This window comes from Scyliorhinus canicula, chromosome 3, assembly GCF_902713615.1.
Source record: "Scyliorhinus canicula chromosome 3, sScyCan1.1, whole genome shotgun sequence".
NCBI lineage: Eukaryota > Metazoa > Chordata > Chondrichthyes > Carcharhiniformes > Scyliorhinidae > Scyliorhinus > Scyliorhinus canicula.
The window spans coordinates 16,659,518-16,679,956 of NC_052148.1; the positions used below are offsets into that span (position 1 = coordinate 16,659,518).

General features: G+C 48.6%; 1 protein-coding gene across 1 annotated transcript in view; it reads right to left on the reverse strand.

The window, feature by feature from the left end:
• Positions 1–2,336: 2,336 nt before the first annotated feature.
• Positions 2,337–20,439, reverse strand: part of LOC119963837 (nucleophosmin-like) — a 109,426-nt gene continuing 91,323 nt past the window's right edge. The window contains exons 6-8 of the mRNA XM_038793178.1: positions 7,206–7,316; positions 6,518–6,592; positions 2,337–2,871 (exon numbers count right to left, since the gene is read on the reverse strand). Of these exons, the coding sequence (XP_038649106.1) occupies positions 2,821–2,871; positions 6,518–6,592; positions 7,206–7,316 (237 nt within the window). The 3' untranslated portion in view covers positions 2,337–2,820. The remainder of the gene's footprint in view (positions 2,872–6,517; positions 6,593–7,205; positions 7,317–20,439) is intronic.

A 20,439-nucleotide genomic window follows, 5' to 3' on the forward strand; every position in this document is an offset into this window, starting at 1 on the left:
ACTGTACAGCAGAAAAGACAGCAAAGAAAAAATATTAAACCATTTATGCCCAACTATTGGCATTCTCTGCTGGGAGTGTGCAGTTATTGACTGGGATATGGCTGAGAGTTCACTTTTCACTTGGAGATCTTCCAGCCAACACCAAAAGGAGTCTTTCATTCCATTACCTGAGAGCGAGTGCAGTAATCTACTGCACCAACTGAATTATAATTTAGTTACGTTACTGTACAGATTATAAAGGGTGCAGTTGCAAGATATGCTATCAATACAAAGGGAAATTATATTAACACAGGTGTAGACAGAATATAGGTGTTTGAAGAGGAAACTTATCAAAGGATTGGGGAAAGAACAGGAAAATGAGATTGGAGTAGATTATTCCAATGTGAAGATGGTAGGCAGATGTATCAGGGAACCGGATTCGCTTCCCCCGCAGTTTCCATGGTTCAACATCACTATCCTCTGCCTAACTGAAAGAATTAACTTAACATTTATTAAAGTGCCTTTCACTACATCCCAAATTGCTTTACAATCAACCAAGGATTCCTGAAGTTTGATTATTTTAGTGCTGCTAACAAATAAAGAAGCTAAATTTCACACGGCAACGTCCCAGCAAACAGCAATAAGGTCAATGACCAGATATCCTGTTTCAGTGACGTTGGCTGACGAATCTATATTGGCCAAGGGTCTCTTGCCCTTCTTTAAACAGTGCCATGGGATCTCTCATTTCCACCTGAGGGGACAGCATCATAACTATATTATGGGATGCTCTCTGACATTGCTACAGTGCTCCATTGCTATCACCTGCAATCTACTCAAGCACAACGATGGGTGTATAAAATGTGCATTGCGAAAACGTCCCAACGGCGACAGATATGAATGAAGAAGGAAAAACTGCAAGTATGAAATGAAAAAAAACGCATGAAAATGTTAGAAATATACAGCAGGTCAGTCAGATTTGGAGTAAATGGAAAAGACAGAGATAGACTGTGGCCGCCCTTTGTGGCCTGAAACCTAATTGCTTCGATTCTCATTTGTGTTACACTGTTAGCATTGAAACATAATGATCATTCCTGGACACATTCCATAGTGTGTAACGTTCTTCCATATCAAAACCTTCGGAGGTGCTGCCTGGTAATTTGATCGTAGCCTTCTCTTTTTAAGAAGAAATGCTAATTCAAAGTAATTATTCTCAATAAAATAAGAGGATTTACCATGCAAAAGCACAGTAATCATACGAGCTTAACTAGTCTTTGTACTGGCATTAAGATACCACACAGGCCGTCTCCCCAAGGCTACTTTGAAAATAAAATACTTAGAACTGAATCAAAACACTGCTTCCCTTGGCACTGAGCCCGTCAGCTGTGAAGACCAGGATGGTTCAGGGTTCAATCCAATGGTCATTGCCAAGTCATCTGGTATCAGCTACATAGCAGGAGCACTTCAATCGTTTCCTGCGCTAAGGTACAGATTCCTGGTTTTGAACCATCTCACAACCCATGTCAAAAAAAGTGCCCTAGTGCAAAGCTCGGGTTAGGATAGGAGAAATTTGAGTTGCAGTATGATGCCCCCCACAGTTGAACAGTCTGCCAATGATGCAGTCTAGATGCAAACAAAGAATATCCATTTGGAACTGGAGGCTTAACAGTCTCTGGGAACAATATATCCTCTTACCATGAATTTGCATCTTCAGGGACAAGGGGATGAAAAGGAAAGAAAGTGGGATGAAAACTGGCAGAATGTAAAGGGAAAGACATCTAAAGTGGTGCAAGTCAAAACATGGAGACAAACATTCCAGGCAATAGGCCTTTGACTGAATAAGAATACCATTTTCGGTTCCAGTGCAGAAAGTATCAGACGCAATGTTGATCCAGTCCTCAATCAACAGCCACCCGCTTACACTGTGCTGCAAGAAATGGGGTGAAGGCAGGCTTGCATTTATATAGCGCCATTCGCGACCTCTATCAAGGCAATGGTGTTTCCGCTCAACAAAATATGTTCAACAGAAGATCCTACAACAAACTGCTTTGGGAATAGAAAGCTCCAATAATTCTGAGGCGATAAACAAACCATTTAATAATCTCATCCGCATCTTTTAAAGTCAACAGCAGGAACTTGGACCAATTATGCCCCATCCCTTGATTGCACAGTATGGGCCATTGGTTGCAACCCAGCAAAGATCGACCAAGCCAACAGACCAGGGTCACAAACCTGGGACTGATCTCTCTACACCACTCCGGGTGATCTGTGAGAATTGGGGCGACAGTTATAATTACGACGAGGAGAAAATCTTCCGGGCTTGTGAAGTTCGGAATGCTTGAATTAAAAAAAAAAGTTACTTTGGTTTTTTTTTGGGTTCCATGGATTTTATTGGCTGCTGCACTACATAACCAATGAAATTAAAAAGAAAACTCCAAATATTATACATCTGCAACAACAGTGCTGAAAATACACAGCAGGCATGTCAGCATTCACAGGAGAAGATAAGGGAGGTTAACATTTAGATTGTAGATTCATCTCCAAATGTTTGAAATGGTAAACTACCATATTACACATACTACACACCTGCTGCACATTTCCAGTGTTTTTAGGTTTCAAGTCGTTATGAATGGACTTGACCCAGGCTTGTGCAGGCTCACTATATACAAGCCCCACACGATGCGGTCATCAGGCTTCTTAAAAGTGAAAAAACATTTGAGACGGTCAACTCAAAGCAAAATGCGTTAAGACCTGACAAGAAAACAAAACTTTTAGGAAACAGAAACTCCAGCGACTACTCCAAGTGATCCATTAGAATAACCCGTTGCTGCTTTCAAGAGCCCTTCATTTGGTCTGCTTCAATGCCTGTCCCCAGACCCACAGCTGTCCAATCATCTGCAAGCAAAGAGAATGATGTTAAAGGAGAAATGCAGCCCACATCTCTTTCCACATCCACTGGTGTAAAATACAGCACGTGGTGGCAAATGCAGAATGTTTCCACACTGAACTGATGTCGCCAAGAGTGGAGTTCAGAGATGGCTGCATTAACATGTCCAATCACTGCACAGCAATCAACACAGCCAACTGATTGCTCAGCTATGGAGCCTGCAGTGGTGGAGTACAGAATGCAAGTCGAGCTTAAACTGTACAGTGCACTGTGGACACCCATCTCTAGTTCTGCTTAGTGAGTTACAGAAAAAAGCCAGAAGGCTGACTTCTCATTACCAGGCTACTTGAGGGAGAATAGACTGGAGAAATGTAGTGTTCCCGTGCTGAGATGACAGAGAGGTGCCTGTTATTAGCTACTGATTATTGTTTCAATAATACTGGGACAAGGGCATCACAGTTCTTGCCTTAGAGGGGGTGCAATGAATGTTCGCTGCATTGGCTCCTGGAAATAAGAAACTTGTCCTCGGAAGAGAGATCGAGTAGAATGGGTCTATGTTCTCCGGAGCTTAGAGGAATGAGGTAATTTGATTGAAGCACACACAACTCTTCGAGAGCATGTTGGGACAGATGGACCCTTCCACTGGGGGAAGAGAACTAAATGGGTCCGTACCTGTCAGTGATGGGACAGGGGGATCTCTCTGGGTCAGTGTCTGTCAGTGATGGGACAGAGGGAACTCTCTGGGTCAGTGTCTGTCAGTGATGGGACAGAGGGAACTCTCTGGGCCAGTACCTGTCAGTGATGGGACAGGGGGAACTCTCTGGGTCAGTACCTGTCAGTGATGGGACAGAGGGAACTCTCTGGGTCAGTGTCTGTCAGTGGTGGGACAGGGGGAACTCTCTGGGTCAGTGTCTGTCAGTGGTGGGACAGGGGGAACTCTCTGGGTCAGTACCTGTCAGTGATGGGACAGAGGGAACTCTCTGGGTCAGTACCTGTCAGTGATGGGACAGGAGGATCTCTCTGGGTCAGTGTCTGTCAGTGATGGGACAGGGGGAACTTTCTGGGTCAGTACCTGTCAGTGACGGGACAGAGGGAACTCTCTGGTTCAGTACCTATCAGTGATGGGACAGGGGGAACTCTCTGGGTCAGTACCTGTCAGTGATGGGACAGGGGGAGCTCTCTGGGTCAGTACCTGTCAGTGATGGGACAGGGGTAATATCTCTGGGTCAGTGTCTGTCAGTGGTGGGACAGGGGGATCTCTCTGGGTCAGTACCTGTCAGTGATGGGACAGGGGAACTATCTGGGTCAGAACCTGTCAGTGATGGGACAGAGGGAACTCTCTGGGTCAGTACCTGTCAGTGATGGGACAGGGGGAACTCTCTGGGTCAGTACTTGTCAGTGATGGGACAGGGGGAACTCTCTGGGTCAGTACCTGTAAGTGATGGGACAGGGGGAACTCTCTGGGTCAGTACCTGTCAGTGATGGGACAGGGGGAACTCTCTGGGTCAGTACCTGTCAGTGATGGGACAGGGGGAACTCTCTGGGTCAGTACCTGTCAGTGATGGGACAGAGGGAACTCTCTGGGTCAGTACCTGTCAGTGATGGGACAGGGGGAACTCTGGGTCAGTACCTGTCAGTGATGGGACAGAGGGAGCTCTCTGGGTCAGTACCTGTCAGTGATGGGACAGGGGGAACTCTGGGTCAGTACCTGTCAGTGATGGGACAGGGGGAACTCTGGGTCAGTACCTGTCAGTGATGGGACAGGGGGAACTTTCTGGGTCAGTACCTGTCAGTGATGGGACAGGGGGAACTCTCTGGGTCAGTACCGGTCAGTGATGGGACAGGGGGAGCTCTCTGGGTCAGTACCTGTCAGTGATGGGACAGGGGGAATCTCTCCAGTTTGAAAAACAACCCTCTACAACCACCCTTTGTCTTCTGTCGACAAGCCAACTTTGTATCCAATTGGTACCTCATCATGGATCCCATGGGATTTAACCTCATGCAACAACTTACAATGGGGGATCTTGTCAAAGGATTTGCTAAAGTCCATGTAGATAATGTCAACTGCACTGCCCTCATCCACCTTCTTGGTTACTCCTTCAAAAAATTTAATCAAATTGGTGAGACATGATTTTCCACTCACAAAGCCATGTTGTCTGTCCCTAACTAGTCCTTGCTTCTCTAAACACCTGTTGACCCTGTCTCTCAGAATACCTTCTGACAACTTGCCCACCACAGATATTAGGCTCACCGGTCTGTACTTCCCAGACTTTCCCTGCAGCCCTTCTTAAACAAAGGCACAACATTTGCTATCCTCCAATCTTCAGGCACTTCACCTGTGGTTGTCGACGATTCAAACATCTCTGCGAGGGGACCCGCAATTTCCTCCCATACTGGGATACATTTCATCAGGTCCCGGGGATTTATCTATCTTGATGCGCTTTAAGACTTCCAGTACCTCCTTCTCTGTAATGTGTACACTCCTCAAGGCATCACTATTTAATTCCCCAAGTTCCCCAACATCCATGCCTTTCTCAACAGTAAATACCAATGAGAAATATTCATTTAGGACCTCACTCATCTCTTGTGGATCCGCACATAGATGACCTTGTAGATTCTCAACATGCCCTACTCTCTCCCCAGTTCCTCTTTTGACCGTTATGTATTTGTAGAAGCTCTTTGGATTCTCCTTTGCCTCACCTGCCAAAGCAATCTCATGTCCTCTTTTTGCCCTCCTGATCTCTCACTTAACTCAACTCCGAGAACCTTTATACTCTTCAAGGATCCCCTTGATCCCAGCTGCCTATGCATGCAATATGCCTCCTTCTTCCTTTTGACCATGGCCTCAATATCCCGAGTCATCCAGGGTTCCCTGCTTCTACCAGCCTTGCCCTTTACTCTAAAATGAATGTGCTTACCCTGGTTAACACACTTGTGAAAGCCTCCCACTTACCAGCTGTCCCTTTTGCCTGCCAACAGACTCCCCGAATCAACTTTTGAAAGTTCCTGTCTAATACCATCAAAATTGGCCTTGCCCCAATTTAGAATTTGAACTTTTGGGCCAGACCTATCATTCTCCACAGCTATCTTAAAACTAATGGAATTATGGTCACTGGTCCCAAAGTGATCCCTCACTGCCACCTGTCTTCCTCATTTCCCAAGAGGAGGTCAAGGTTTCCCCCCTCTCTAGTCAGGCCATCCACATTACTGAATGAGAAATTCCTCCTGAATACACTCAACAAATTTCTCTCCATCCAAGCCCCTAAATGCTATAACCATCCCAGTCAATGGTGGGAAAGTGGCCAACTATTGCCACTCTATTTTTCTTGCAGCTATCTGTAATCTCCTTACATATTTGCTCCTCAATTTCCCGCTGACTATTTGGGGGCCTGTAGTGCAATCCTATTAAAAGTGATCTCTCCCTTCTTATTTTCAGTTCTACCCACATAGATTCAAGTGGGTAAACCCTCGGATATATCCCCTCAGTACTGCCATGATATTCCCGTACCAGCCTCCCCGGACAGGCGCCGGAATGTGGCAACTAGGGGCTTTTCACAGTAACTTAATTGAAGCCTACTCGTGACAATAAGCGATTTTCATTTCATTTCATATTCTCCTTGCTCAAATTATCATCTGAATGCTTCAGGTACTTACTTTTAGGTCTTCAAATCGTAATGAGCTTTTTATAAAGTTTTGAAACTTCTGTTGTGTCTTCGGTAGGTGCTGCCCCTGGGAAGCAAGAATACACCATCTTATTGTGGCAAGGGTGTCTTCACATTTTGCCAAATGGCATAACATTTGTATTAAAATCTAATCTGTCAATATATAGACAATAAAAGTAAAGGCCAAAGTTCCATAATAAATGTGCACCAAGGAGTGTGCAGGTGATGGTGGTGGTGGGATCGCAGGATCGCACCAAAACGAAAGTGAGGAAGAAAGAGCAGAAGGGGTTGGGCGGAGGAATCCTGCTATCCGACATGAGTGTTATGGTTAATAAAAACAGAAAATGTTGGAAATACTCAACAGGTCTGGCATCATCTGTGGAGGGAGAAACAGAAATATTTTGTATCTTTCCACCATCTTCAGTCCAAAGATGTGCAGGTTAGGTGGGCTGGCAATGATAAATGGGTTCCAGAGATAGGGCGGGGGAAGTGGTCTTTCGGAGGGTCTGTACAGACTCGATGGGCCGAATGACTCCCTCCTATACTGCAGGGGTTCTATGGATACGGTTTCGGTTTCTATTTCAGGTCTCCAGCACCAATTGTATTTGCTTTTGTATTAAAGTTACTGATTTCCACAAAACAAAGAAGCAAATAACGCCTCTGAATAAAACACTGGTTACCTTTTCAACCATGCTCTTCAGTTTGGATTTTATTTCATCTACAGTGGGTGAAACCTTGGCAGGTTTCAGTAGCTTTGATTTGTCATCTTGCCTTGCATTTTTATCTGGGGTCTGCCAAAGGAAGAGATAAACAACACCGGTTTACTTCACATTGTAATAAAGGTAAAGTCGCCACAGTCCCAGATAACCATAGGCTGCTTTGCCCTTTGAGGGGAGAGAGCTGACTGGTGGTGATATACCCTGAGGATCACCACAACTCAGATGAGGGGGCAAGGTTGAGATGGCGAGGCCTTCATGAATAACCTTCATGTCTCGTGGATAAGCAACCGTACATCACTGCATTCCTCTGAAGCATTGTTCTGTTAGCTATCTGGTTCTCTAAGTGCATTAGCCAGAATGTGCCACATTTGTAACCTACCACAATAAAACAAATCACATCTTAATCCCCACAACAGCAGCAAATGACTACCATTTCCTCAGAATTTGACTAGTTGAAGCTCCTCCCCACTTTTTATGACCCTTAAAAAGACGGCCTTAGTTATCAAACAGCTTTCCTGAAAAGAGTCTCAGGATCCTGCAGCACAGGAGGCCACATGCACCATCGTGAATGATCACAAGAAATAAACTCTGAAACAGGCCACTTGGTTAGAGATGGTCCATGGGATGAGGGATTTCAATTATATGGATAGATTGGAGAAGCTGGGTTATTCTTCTTTGAGAAAGTTGAGGGGATGGATGCTTGAGAGTGGTGCTGAAAATCATGGAGCATCTGAAGGAGTGAGCAGAGAGAGAAATTGTTCCCATCGGCAGAAGGGTTGAGAACCAGAGGACATTAATTCTTTTGCGATCCGCCTTAAATCAATTACAATACAAGAAAAAGCTTTTTAAATGTGGTGAATGGTTAGGATGTGAAATGCACAGACTGAGTGTATGATCGAGGTGGTTTTTCATGAGAATTAAATAATTATCTGAAGAGAGAAAAAGTGCAACAGGGCAAGGGCAGAGGGTTAGGTTGGAAGAGTTGCTCTCGGAAGAGCTGGCACAGACAAAACAGGTCAAATAGTCTCCTTCTGTGCTGTAACCACCCTACGACTCCAAGTTAGGAGTTTACAAAGGACCATCAAATCTACAGCACTGATGCTGAAACCATCATCCGTGCATTTGCTATGTCTAGACTCTAACATTCCAACACACTCCCACATTCTACCTCAGAAAGTTATGTAAAACTCTGCTGCCTGTGTCTTATCTCGCACCAAGTCCTGTTCCCCTATCACTCTTGTCCTCGATGAACTACACTGGCTCCTAATCAAGCAACATCTGGATTTTTCCCCAAATCCCTCCATGGCCCCCCCGTCTCTGTGGCCTCCTTCAACCCCACAATCCTCTTGGAATATCTGTGCTCTTCTAATTCCGCCCCCTTGTGAATTCTCACTGATAACCGCTCCATCAATGGTGGTTGTGCCTTTAGTTGTCTAGGCCTCAAGCTCTGGAATTCCCTCCCTACACCTCTCCACTTTATTTCTCTTCAAATTTAGAGTACCCAATTATTTTCTTTTTCCACTTAAGGAGCAATTTAATGTGGCCAATCCACCTAACCTGCACAGCTTTTGTTTCGAGGGGGTGAAACCCATGCAAACTCCACACGGACAGTGACCCAGGGCCGGGATTCGAACTAGGGCCCTCAGTGCCACAGTCCCAGTGCTAACCACTGCGCCACATGCCACCCTTGCTTACCTCCTTTTAGACTCTCTCTTACTGACAAGATTTTGGTCACCACATCTACTATCACTTCATGTGGTTTTGTGTCACAGTTTGTTTTATTGTACTCTTGTGAAGCACCTGGGATGTTTCATTATGTTAAAAGCACTATTTAAAGAAATGTTGTAAACAACCACAGTTCCGCAGCAAGGATCAAGGTATTCCAGATATCCTTTTGCTTGGCAAGTTCCAGAAGCACGTAGATTGGAGCCTGCAGTAGAAGTGGTCTTTCTACAGCATCAATCACTCTCTATTTTATCAATTCTACTGCAATCATTCCTCCTTCACCCCATGCGCTCCAAAGACAATAAAAGTACGTATGTCTTCCTCCCCCGTAGCCCTCTGTTGAAATTTAAAAAAAATCCAAGTTCCTTCTCCTACTCTAACTTGGGTCTTTTTTTTTTTAAGCATCTCAGATTTTGGCACTTACCTCCTCCCTTCCTAGTACAATCTACACCAAACCTCAACCGTAGTATCAAAAAACTGACATACTCCTCGCTGTTCTTTTCAACCTTGATGGTGCCTTGCACCACTGCCCCGTTACCCTTCATCTAAGTTTCTTCATAATAATTTACTGAAAGAAACACATTACGTTTGGAGCTTAGAAGCAACCTTGCAATTCATTGTGGCCCGTGTTATACCTGACCCAACAAAAATTCTTGTCACTGGATGCAAGGAGACAAAAGGCATTCCATTCCCTAATATGGTCATCACTCACCTGAACAAGTAAATTAATGATGCTTTCCCTTTTAAAAAAAAATACTAGAGTAATGGAGAGCCTTGAGAATTAACAACAAAAAAATTCCAGTTGTAAATGAATGCATCACATCAATGTCTTCTTACATCAGTCAGATCAAAGGCAATGTTATTATAGGATACAGAAACCACATTCAAATCCCTTGGAAGCTGGCTTACGGCCAGAACGGTAGATTTTTGATTCTTCAAAGAACTGTGACCTGTACCGCTACATGACCAACTGAAATAGTTTTTGGGGGGATTTCCGTGGGGCTTCAAGCTCTTTGCAATGTTTCCTGCCAGCATCGCTACGGGATTCCACCGCACGGCAGATGACCAGTGAAAGGCCAAGGCTTTACGGTTAAAAATCCACATCCTCGGAACCCAGGACGACAGCTGTTATTCGAGTGCGAGCGATTAATAATATGTGTGGGGGGGGGGGGGGGGGGGGGGGGGGGAAAAGAGTTGTTGGGGGTGATTGTCAGTGGTGTGTTCTCCCGCCAGCACCGGTCATATTCTAACAGGACCAATGCATTGAATTTTTTAAAACTTCAAAGTTCCAAACCAATTGTTTGTTCAGATCTGGGACCTACTTTTATTCTTCTAAAGGCTGGAATTTACACATTGGACCAACCTTGAGGGTTAGGCCAAGTTCTTAAGGCAATTGGAAGCTCTTCCTGAAGGAGGCTTCAAAAGGTGTGGACAGAGATTATGTTCTTTACAAGGTTGAATGGAAATTGTGAAACAACGTTTGTCTTTGGGGTCCTAGTTATGTTAACCAAACGTTCAACCCAATTCCTGCTCCTCCCACTAACGGCTAACCTCCTCCACCGAGGGGAGATCTCTCTTCTACAGATCCCCACCTTGTCCTCTCCTATTTCCTCCTCAGACACAAGTTTGACCTCTGACCTGCAGCACCGGGGGTTGGTGACTTTGGAAACAAAGGTATCCTTTCCTCAAAGTCCCTCACCTACAGATACCTAAACCCATTCCCCTTCGCAACTGATATGCCCCCTCCAACTCCTCCAGGTCTGAAAATTTCCTTTCAACAAATAAATCCCTGAAGTACTCTATTCCCACCTACCGCCACCCACGGAACCTTGCAGCTAACCCCACCGGAACAAACCTATGATTGTCGCAGATCATAGAATTTACAGTGCAGGAGGAGGCCATTCGGCCCATCGAGTCTGCACCGACCCCTGGAAAGAGCACCCTACCCAAGCATACACCTCCACCCTATCCCTGTAACCCTGTAGCCCGAGCCAACCTTTTTGGACACGAAGGGCAATTTATCATGGCCAATCCACCTAACCTGCACGTCTTTGGACTGTGGGAGGAAACCGGAGCACCCGGAGGAAATCCACGCAGACACAGAGAGAACGTGCAGACTCCGCACAGACAGTGACCCAAGCTGGGAATCGAACCTGAGAGCCTGGAGCTGTGAAGCAATTGTCCTAACCACTGTGTTACCGTGCTGCCCACATGAATATACCTTCCATTCTGAAATGCTGCCGGCACTGGTTCCACATATTCACCGTCGATACCACCACCAGGCCCGTGGAGTACCTGGCCGGCGAGAACAGCAGGGGTGGCAACAATAGTGCCCTCAAACTGGTCCATTTACACAAGACCTCCTTCACCCACTCCCACACCGACCGCTCCTCCACCGCTCATTCCCTAACCACTGCAATGTTTCTGCCCAATAATAGTTTTGCAAGTTGGGACCTGTAACCTTGCTTGCCTGCACTGACCCCATGCAATCCATTGGGAGGTAGTGGCGTAGTAACTATCGCTGGATTAGTAATCCAGAGAGCCAGAGTCATGCTCTGGAGACCTGTGTTCGAAACCTGCCGTGGCAGATAGTGAAATTTGAATTCGATAAAAATTCTTGGAATTAAAAGTCTAAAAAGTGACCATGAAACCATGGTCGACTGTCGTAAAAACCCATCTGGTTCACTAATGTCCGTTGGGGAAGGAAATCTTCCATCCTCACCTGGTCTGGCCGACATGTCACTCCAGATCCACAGCAATGTGATTGACTCTTAAATGCCCTCGAGGATGGGAAATAAATGCTGGCCCAGCCAGCAATGCCCACATCCCATGGACGACTGAAAAAAATGGATCTCCCTCAGCCCAATCGGGGCCCCCTGCACTTTCGCCACCCTCGGGAACTCCAGCCCAGCCGAAACCACCTCATACCCTCATCCTCCACCGGAGGCTCCGAGCTCCACAGTTTCCAGTAAAACGCCTCAAACACCCCATTCACCTCCTCTGGCTCCGTTACCACCGTACCCCTGCCATCTTTGACCCCTCGAATTTCCTTCGCCGCTACTTGCCTCCTCAACTGATGGCAGCATCCTGATGGCTTTCTCCCTATATTCATATATTGCCCCCTCATGGTCTGCACACCTGCCCCACCGCCTTTCCCATGGACACAAGTCCAAACTCAGTCTTGAGCTTTTGTCTCTCGTTCAACAGCCGCCTCCTCAGACACTGCCGAATACCTCCAGTCGACTCTCAAAAGGCCTCTACTACTAACCTCAACCTCTCAGTCTGTTCCACCCTCTCCTTGTGCACCAGGATCGAGAAACTCCCCCCTTACCACTGCCTTCAGTGCCTCCCACAACGTAGAGCCAGAAACATCCCCCACCCCATCTTATTCTGCTCCACATAGTTCCACAAAGCCACCTCTAACTTTTCGCAAACCTCCTTATCCACCAATAACCCAACATCAACCTCTGCTGCGGCTGTTGGGGACTCCCCTTTGCCACCCACAAATCCAAGCAATGCGGCACGTGGTCAGAGACCACAAATCGCTAAATTTTTCAATCCAACCACCCCCACCAATAGTGCCTTGTCCAGGGCAAAGAAGTCAATCTGGGAGTACAACTGGTGGACGTACGAGAAGTACGAAAATTCCTTTGGCCTCTCAAACTGCCACGGTCAGCACTTCCCATGCGCTCCATAAACCCAGACAGCTCCTTGCCATGGTCAACACATCAGGGACCTGGGACACGACTGGTCCAAACAAGGGTCCAGCACTGTATTAAAATCACCTTCATAATCAGCCGGTGCATGTGCTGGTCCGGAATCTTTGCCAATATCCGCCTCAAAAACTCCACATTGTCCAATTCACATTCACTTTTTAAAAATAAATTTAGAGTACCCAATTATTGTTTTCCAATTAAGGGATAATTTTTAATGTGATCAATCCACCTATCCTGCACATCTTTGGGTTGTGGGGGTGAAACCCACGCAGGCACGGGGAGAACGTGCAAACTCCACACGGACAGTGACCCAGGGCCGGGATTCGAACGCCGCAGGCAGCAATGCAAACCACTGTGCCACCATACTGCCCCCAATTCACATTCACCAACACCACGGGCACCCCCTCCAACCTCCCCCTCACCATCACAAATCTACTCCCACGGTCTGCCACTATACTTCCCACCTCCAAAGCCACGCCCTTATTGATCAACACGGCCATCCTCCTCGTCTTCATATCCAACACCGAATGGCATTCGTGCCCCACCTAGCCCCTTCCTCAACCTTGTCTGGTCCCACCACCTTCAAATGTGTCTCAAGAAACACTATGTCCGACTTCAAACCCCTTAAACGAGTGAAAACACGACACCTCTAATCGGCCCATTCAACCCCCAAACGTTCCACCTCATCCCCCCCCCCCGCCCATTAAGGGGCAAGTGAGCATGACCAATCCACCTATCCTGCACATCTTTGGGTTGTGGGGGTGAAACCCACGCACATGGGGAGAACGTGCAAACTCCGCACGGACAGTGACCCAGGGCCGGGATTCGAACGCCGCAGGCAGCAATGCAAACCACTGTGCCACCATGCTGCCCCCAATTCACATTCACCAACACCACGGGCACCCCCTCCAACCTCCCCCTCACCATCACAAATCTACTCCCACGGTCTGCCACTATACTTCCCACCTCCAAAGGCACGCCCTTATTGATCAACACTGCCATCCTCCTAGTCCTCATATCCAACACCGAATGGCATTCGTGCCCCACCTAGTCCCTTCCTCAACCTTGTCTGGTCCCACCACCTTCAAATGTGTCTCAAGAAACACTACGTCCGACTTCAAACCCCTTAAACGAGTGAAAACACGACACCTCTAATCGGCCCATTCAACCCCCGAACGTTCCACCTCATCAATTGGGTCAGGGTGGCTTCCCCCCCCCCCCATTAAGGGGCAAGTGAGCATGACCAATCCACCTAACCTGCACATCATTTTGGGTTGTGGGAGTGAGACCTACACAGACGCGGGGAGAATGTTCAAACTCCACACTGATAGTGACCAGAGGTTGGCGCCGTGAGGCAGCAGTGCTAACCACTGCACCACCGTGCTGTCCCTGGCCTGTGTTCCTTGGATCCCCGCTGTCAGCCCCATAATCTGGAGATTCTGCCTCCTGGAGCGATTCTCCAGGTTCTCCACCTTTTCCTTCAACCGCTTCTGGTCCACCGCCTGACTCAAAATGAGGCCAAGCGGTACTCATGATCCACCACCGACGACTCCATCTTCTGGGGTGCCGAACTCTCAGGGCCTTTGCTCCACTCTCTCAGTGGCAACCTGATCGGCACCACCACATTAGCCAGGTCCTCCATGGACGCTTACCTCTGCTGCTGAAACGTGCCATTTAAATAGTCCACCAATTGCTCGTTAGACCACTGGGCAGTCATTGCTGCCCCAGAGTCCTGCGCCATCTTTCCCTCTATCGCACCAAAAGTCCTCCCGGCCAGGCTGCTGCCCCTTGATCATTAAACTCCTCAATAGGTAATCCATAAACCGACCCCACTACAGGAGAATTCCTGTCTCTCACTGTTTATGCACTTTGCACCAGGAAATACCTCCGATATTGGCTGAAAAGGATCAAACAATTCCACCTCGAGCAGGACCAATTGTGCAACCTGTCACTGTGGGCAGCACAGTGGTTAGCACTGTGACTTCACAGTGCCAGGGTCCCAGGTTCCATTCCCCGCTGGGTCACTGTCTGTGCGGAGTCTGCACGTTCTCTCCGTGTCTGCGTGAGTTTCCTCCGGGTGCTCCGGTTTCCTCCCACAGTCCAAAGACGTGCAGGTTAGGAGGATTGGCCATGCTAAATTGCCCTTAGTGTCAGTTAGATGGGGTTATTGGGTTAAGGGAATAGGGTTGAAGTGAGGGCTTAAGTGGGTCGGTGCAGACTTGATGGGCCGAATGGCCTCCTTCTGCACTGTATATTCTACGTTCTATGTTACATAGCCGCCACCGGAAGTCCGGGAGAAACAGAGGTATCGTCGAGTCCAGTATGATTCTTCTTCAGTACTGAGTTCCGAATCACAAAGAAGAATGTGGCTCGAAACATTAACTCTGTTTTTCTCTCTCCACAGGTGCTGCCAGACCTGCTGAATATTTATAGCATTGTTTTATTTCAGATTTCTAGAATTTGCGGTATTTTCCTTCTATTCCCTTGAATTATGAGCCCTGTTCATAGAATCATAATATGTATGGGCAAGCAGACAAGCAATTCGGCCCAAACTGGTCCATGCCAACCAAAAGATCAATCCAAGCTAACCCTATTTCCCGGCATTTGGCCCATATCCCTCTAAACCTTTCCTATCCATGTCTCTGATCAAATGCCTTTTAAATGTTGTCTATGTCCCTGCGTCAACCACTTCCTCCGGCAGCTCATTCCACATACGTACGACTCTCTGTGTAAAAACATTGCTCCTCAGGTTCCCATTAATTCTTCCCACTCTTAACTTAAACCTATGCCTTCTAGTTCTCTGTTCCAGAATACTCCCCAAGGTCTTACCATTCACCGTGAAAGTCCTACCTTGATTTGACTTCCCAAAATGCAACACCTCACACTATATTGAACTCCATTTGCCATTTCTCAGCCCACTTCCCCAGCTGATCAAGATCCTGCCGCAATTTTTGATAACCTTCCACACTGTCTACAATAGCACCTATTTTAGCGTCATCTGCAAACTTACTAACCATGCCTTGTACATTCTCATCCAAATCGTTGATATAGCACTGACCCCTGAGGCACACCACTAGTCACAGGCCTCCAGTCCGACAGGCATCCTTCCACCATTACCCTCTGCTTCTCTCTGGATTCCATGTGATCTAATCTTCCAGAGCATCCTACCATGTGGAACTTCATCAAAGGCCTTACTAAAGTCCATATGGACAAAGTCTATTGCCCTGCCCTCATCAACCTGTCACTTCAAAGAACTAACAAATTTGTAAGGCATGATCTCCCATGCACAAAGTCATGCTGACTACTCCTAATCAAACCCCGTCTTTCCAAATGCCTGTATATCTTATCCTTCAGAATCCTCTCTAGTAACTTACCCACCACAGATGTTAGGCTTACAGGGCCAGGAGATTTATTCACCTTAACATTTAAATACGTCCATCACCTCCGTATACACCTCCTGTGACGCGAACTGTTCCCAATAGGGGCTGGTTTAGCACACAGTTAAATCGCTGGCTTTGAAAGCAGACCAAGGCAGGCCAGCAGCACGGTTCAATTCCCGTACCAGCCTTCCCGAACAGGCGCCGGAATGTGGCGACTGGGGGCTTTTCACAGTGACTTCATTTGAAACCTACTTGTGACAATAAGCGATTTTCATTTTTCATTTCAATATATCGCCACTAATCTTCCCAGGTTCCCAAGCCTTCATGTCTTTCTCCACGGTAAACACAGAAGAAATATTCATTGAGAACTTTGCCCATCTCCTGCAATTCCACACGTGTCCACGTTTATCTTTTAAAAAAATAAATTTAGAGTACCCAATTCCTTTTTTCCAATTGCTCCTTTTAAGGGGCAATTTAGCATGTTCAATCCACCTACCTTGCAAATCTTTGTGTTGTGGGGGTGAAACCCACGCAAACACGGGGAGAATGTGCAAACTCCACACGGACAGTGACCCAGAGCTGGGATCGAACCTGGGACCTCGGCGCCGTGAGACTGCAGTGCTACCACTGCGCGACTGTGCTGCCCTGTCCACATTGATCCTCGAGGGGTCCTAGTCTCTCTCTAGTGATTCTTTTTCCTTACTTAAAGAATCCCTTTGGATTCACTTTAATCCTCTCGGCCAAAGCTACCTCATGCCCCCTTTTTGCCCTCCTAATTTCCTTCTTCAGTGTATTCCTGCATCCCCAGTACACCTCCAGGGAATCCCTTGATTCCAGCTGCTTGTACCCGAGCCACAATTCCTTCTTTTCCCTGGCCAAAACCTCATCATGTTTTGTCATACCGGGTTCCCAACTCCTGCCAGCCTTGCCCTTCACTCCAACAGGAACATATAGACCCTGAACTCTAGCTATTTCACTTTAAAAGGCCTCCCACTTGCCGGAGGCCCCTTTGCCCTCAAACAAACTACTCCAATCAACCCTTGCGAGTTCCTGTCTAATTCCATCAAAAAACTATTTTAAAATTAATAGAATTATGGTCACTGGTTCCTAAGTGGTACCGCACTGTCACCTCAGTCACTTGCCCTGCCCTATTTCCCAAGAGTAGGTCAAGTTTTGCCCTTTCCTGAGTAGGATCCTCCACATACTGCCTGAGGAAACTTCCTGAACACACTTAACAAATTCCACTCCATCTAAGCTCTTAGCACAATGGCAGTCCCAGTCTATGTTAGGCAAATTAAAATCCCCTACTATGACAACCCCATTACTTCTGCAAGTCCATCTGTTCTTCTAATTCCCATTGACTATTTGGGGGCCTATAGTACAACCCCATTAAGGTCACCATCCCCTTATTTTTTAGTTCCGCCCACAGAGCCTCGCTGGATGATCCCTCTGTTATTTCATCTGATTATTGCCGTGATGCTTCCCGTAATCAAAAATGCAACACCCCCTCCTCTGTCCCGACGGAAGCACCTGTATCCTGGAACATTAAGCCAGTCCTGTCCCTCCCTTAGCCATGTTTCAGTTATGGCTATAACATCCCAGTCCCACGTACCGATCCATACCCTGAGTTCATCAGCCTTACCTGTCAGCCCTCTTGCATTGAAATAGATGCGATTTAATCCACAGGTTTTCCCCGCTCCCTGCCATGCTCCTGCATATCATGTATATTCAGCTTGCCGTTACTGAGTATTCCATTTCCTTTCAGCCCCTCATTTACTTCCCTGCTGCTGAGGATCGCCCCCCGGTACCCCCACCCCGCCAATCTAGTTTAAACCCTCCCTAGTCAGTAATTACAGAACCACAATGCTACTGTACCCCAATGAATGTTCATTAGAGCATTTGACTTGCCCAAGCATGGAAACGATTCCCACTTCTATCTCTGAACAGCCGGAAGGATCCAAACACAGAGCCATGGCACCTTGTGGTAGTAGCTCGCTGATGCGCACTATTTGGGCTTAGTTATTGAAAGACACTAATAAAAAAATCAGAAAGTAGAGAAAAAAATTACTACGAAAGGAATTTTGGCTCCTTTAAATAGAACTGCTTATTTTACCCAGTTTGAACACCGGAAATCTGTCCAAAATTATTTGATTACCTTTACATGCTTTGCGAGTTTTTCATGATATCCTACACGGTGAAAAAAAACTTTCCTTCCTCATTCTTCTCTACTTGGATTGGATTTGTTTTGTTGTCACGTGTACCGAGGTACAGTGAAAAGTATTTTTCTGCAAGCAGCTCAACAGATCATTAAGTACATGGGAAGAAAAGGGAATAAATACTTGAACAGCCTTTGACAGTTGAATACTCCGTCCCGCGCACCGCCTCCCCCTCCCGCACCGGCACCTCCCCCTCCCGCACCAGCACCACCCCGGCCCCTCACCCGCACCACCCCGGCCCCTCACCCGCACCTCCCCGGCCCCTCACCCGCACCTCCCCGGCCCCTCACCCGCACCTCCCCGGCCCCTCACCCGCACCTCCCCGGCCCCTCACCCGCACCTCCCCGGCCCCTCACCCGCACCTCCCCGGCCCCTCACCCGCACCTCCCCGGCCCCTCACCCGCACCTCCCCGGCCCCTCACCCGCACCTCCCCGGCCCCTCACCCGCACCTCCCCGGCCCCTCACCCGCACCTCCCCGGCCCCTCACCCGCACCTCCCCGGCCCCTCACCCGCACCTCCCCGGCCCCTCACCCGCACCTCCCCGGCCCCTCACCCGCACCTCCCCGGCCCCTCACCCGCACCTCCCCGGCCCCTCACCCGCACCTCCCCGGCCCCTCCCCCGCACCTCCCCGGCCCCTCACCCGCACCTCCCCGGCCCCTCACCCGCACCTCCCCGGCCCCTCACCCGCACCTCCCCGGCCCCTCACCCGCACCTCCCCGGCCCCTCACCCGCACCGCCCCGGCCCCTCACCCGCACCGCCCCGGCCCCTCACCCGCACCGCCCCGGCCCCTCACCCGCACCGCCCCGGCCCCTCACCCGCACCGCCCCGGCCCCTCACCCGCACCGCCCCGGCCCCTCACCCGCACCGCCCCGGGCCCTCACCCGCACCTCCCCGGCCCTCACCCGCACCTCCCCGGCCCTCACCCGCACCTCCCCGGCCCTCACCCGCACCTCCCCGGCCCTCACCAGCACCTCCCCGGCCCTCACCAGCACCTCCCCGGCCCTCACCAGCACCTCCCCGGCCCTCACCAGCACCTCCCCGGCCCTCACCAGCACCTCCCCGGCCCTCACCAGCCCCTCCCCGGCCCTCACCAGCACCTCCCCGGCCCTCACCAGCACCTCCCCGGCCCTCACCAGCACCTCCCCGGCCCTCACCAGCACCTCCCCGACCCTCACCAGCACCTCCCCGGCCCTCACCAGCACCTCTCCGGCCCTCACCAGCACCTCTCCGGCCCTCACCAGCACCTCCCCGGCCCTCACCAGCACCTCTCCGGCCCTCACCAGCACCTCTCCGGCCCTCACCAGCACCTCTCCGCACCACCACCTCTCCATTATTGTCCAATTGGAGGAGTCTGCTCTCATCCGATTTCATTCTTACCTATGTAATCTTTGCCAGAGAATCACATGATGATGCACATCAAGATACTCTATGCCAAATGCCGGCAAATGGGGTTAGCTTAGATGTTTTTTTTTGGGTTGGCATGGACCAGTTTGGGCTGAAGGGCCCGTCTCTGTGCCATAGATTCAATGATACATACATGGTGTCTCTTCCTACCTCCTCACTGTTGCCTCTGGAGACCCCCAAGGATCAATACTTGCCCCCCCCCCATTTCTCTTTGTTACCCCATAAGGCTGTGGAAGCTGTCACTGAACATGTCCAAGACAGAAATTGATAGGTTTCTGGAACGTAATGACATCCAGGCGTGTGGAGATAGTGAGGATAAAGGAAGCAAGAGTCATGATCTGTTTGAATAGTGGAGCGGGCTCAACAGGCTGCCTCCTACTTCCTATGTTCCTATCTGCATTGCGCCCTCGGTCCATCATCTGAAGGCAGTGTTAGGTTTCACAGGGGCTGGTTTAGCACAGGGGTAAATAGCTGGCTTTTAAAGCGGACCAAGGTAGGCCAGCAGTACGGTTCAATTGCTGTACCAGCCTCCCCGAACTGGCACCGGAATGCGGCGACTAGGGGTTTTTCACAGTAACTTAATTTGAAGCCTACTTGTGACAATAAGCTATTTTCATTTTACATTTTCATCGAGGTTGACAACAGCCTGCTTCACCTCACCACCACTTCTTTTGACGCCTCCATTGTTGCTAAATTATCAGACCGCTCATCGGTCATCCATTACAGGATGAACAAAAATTTACTCCAATTA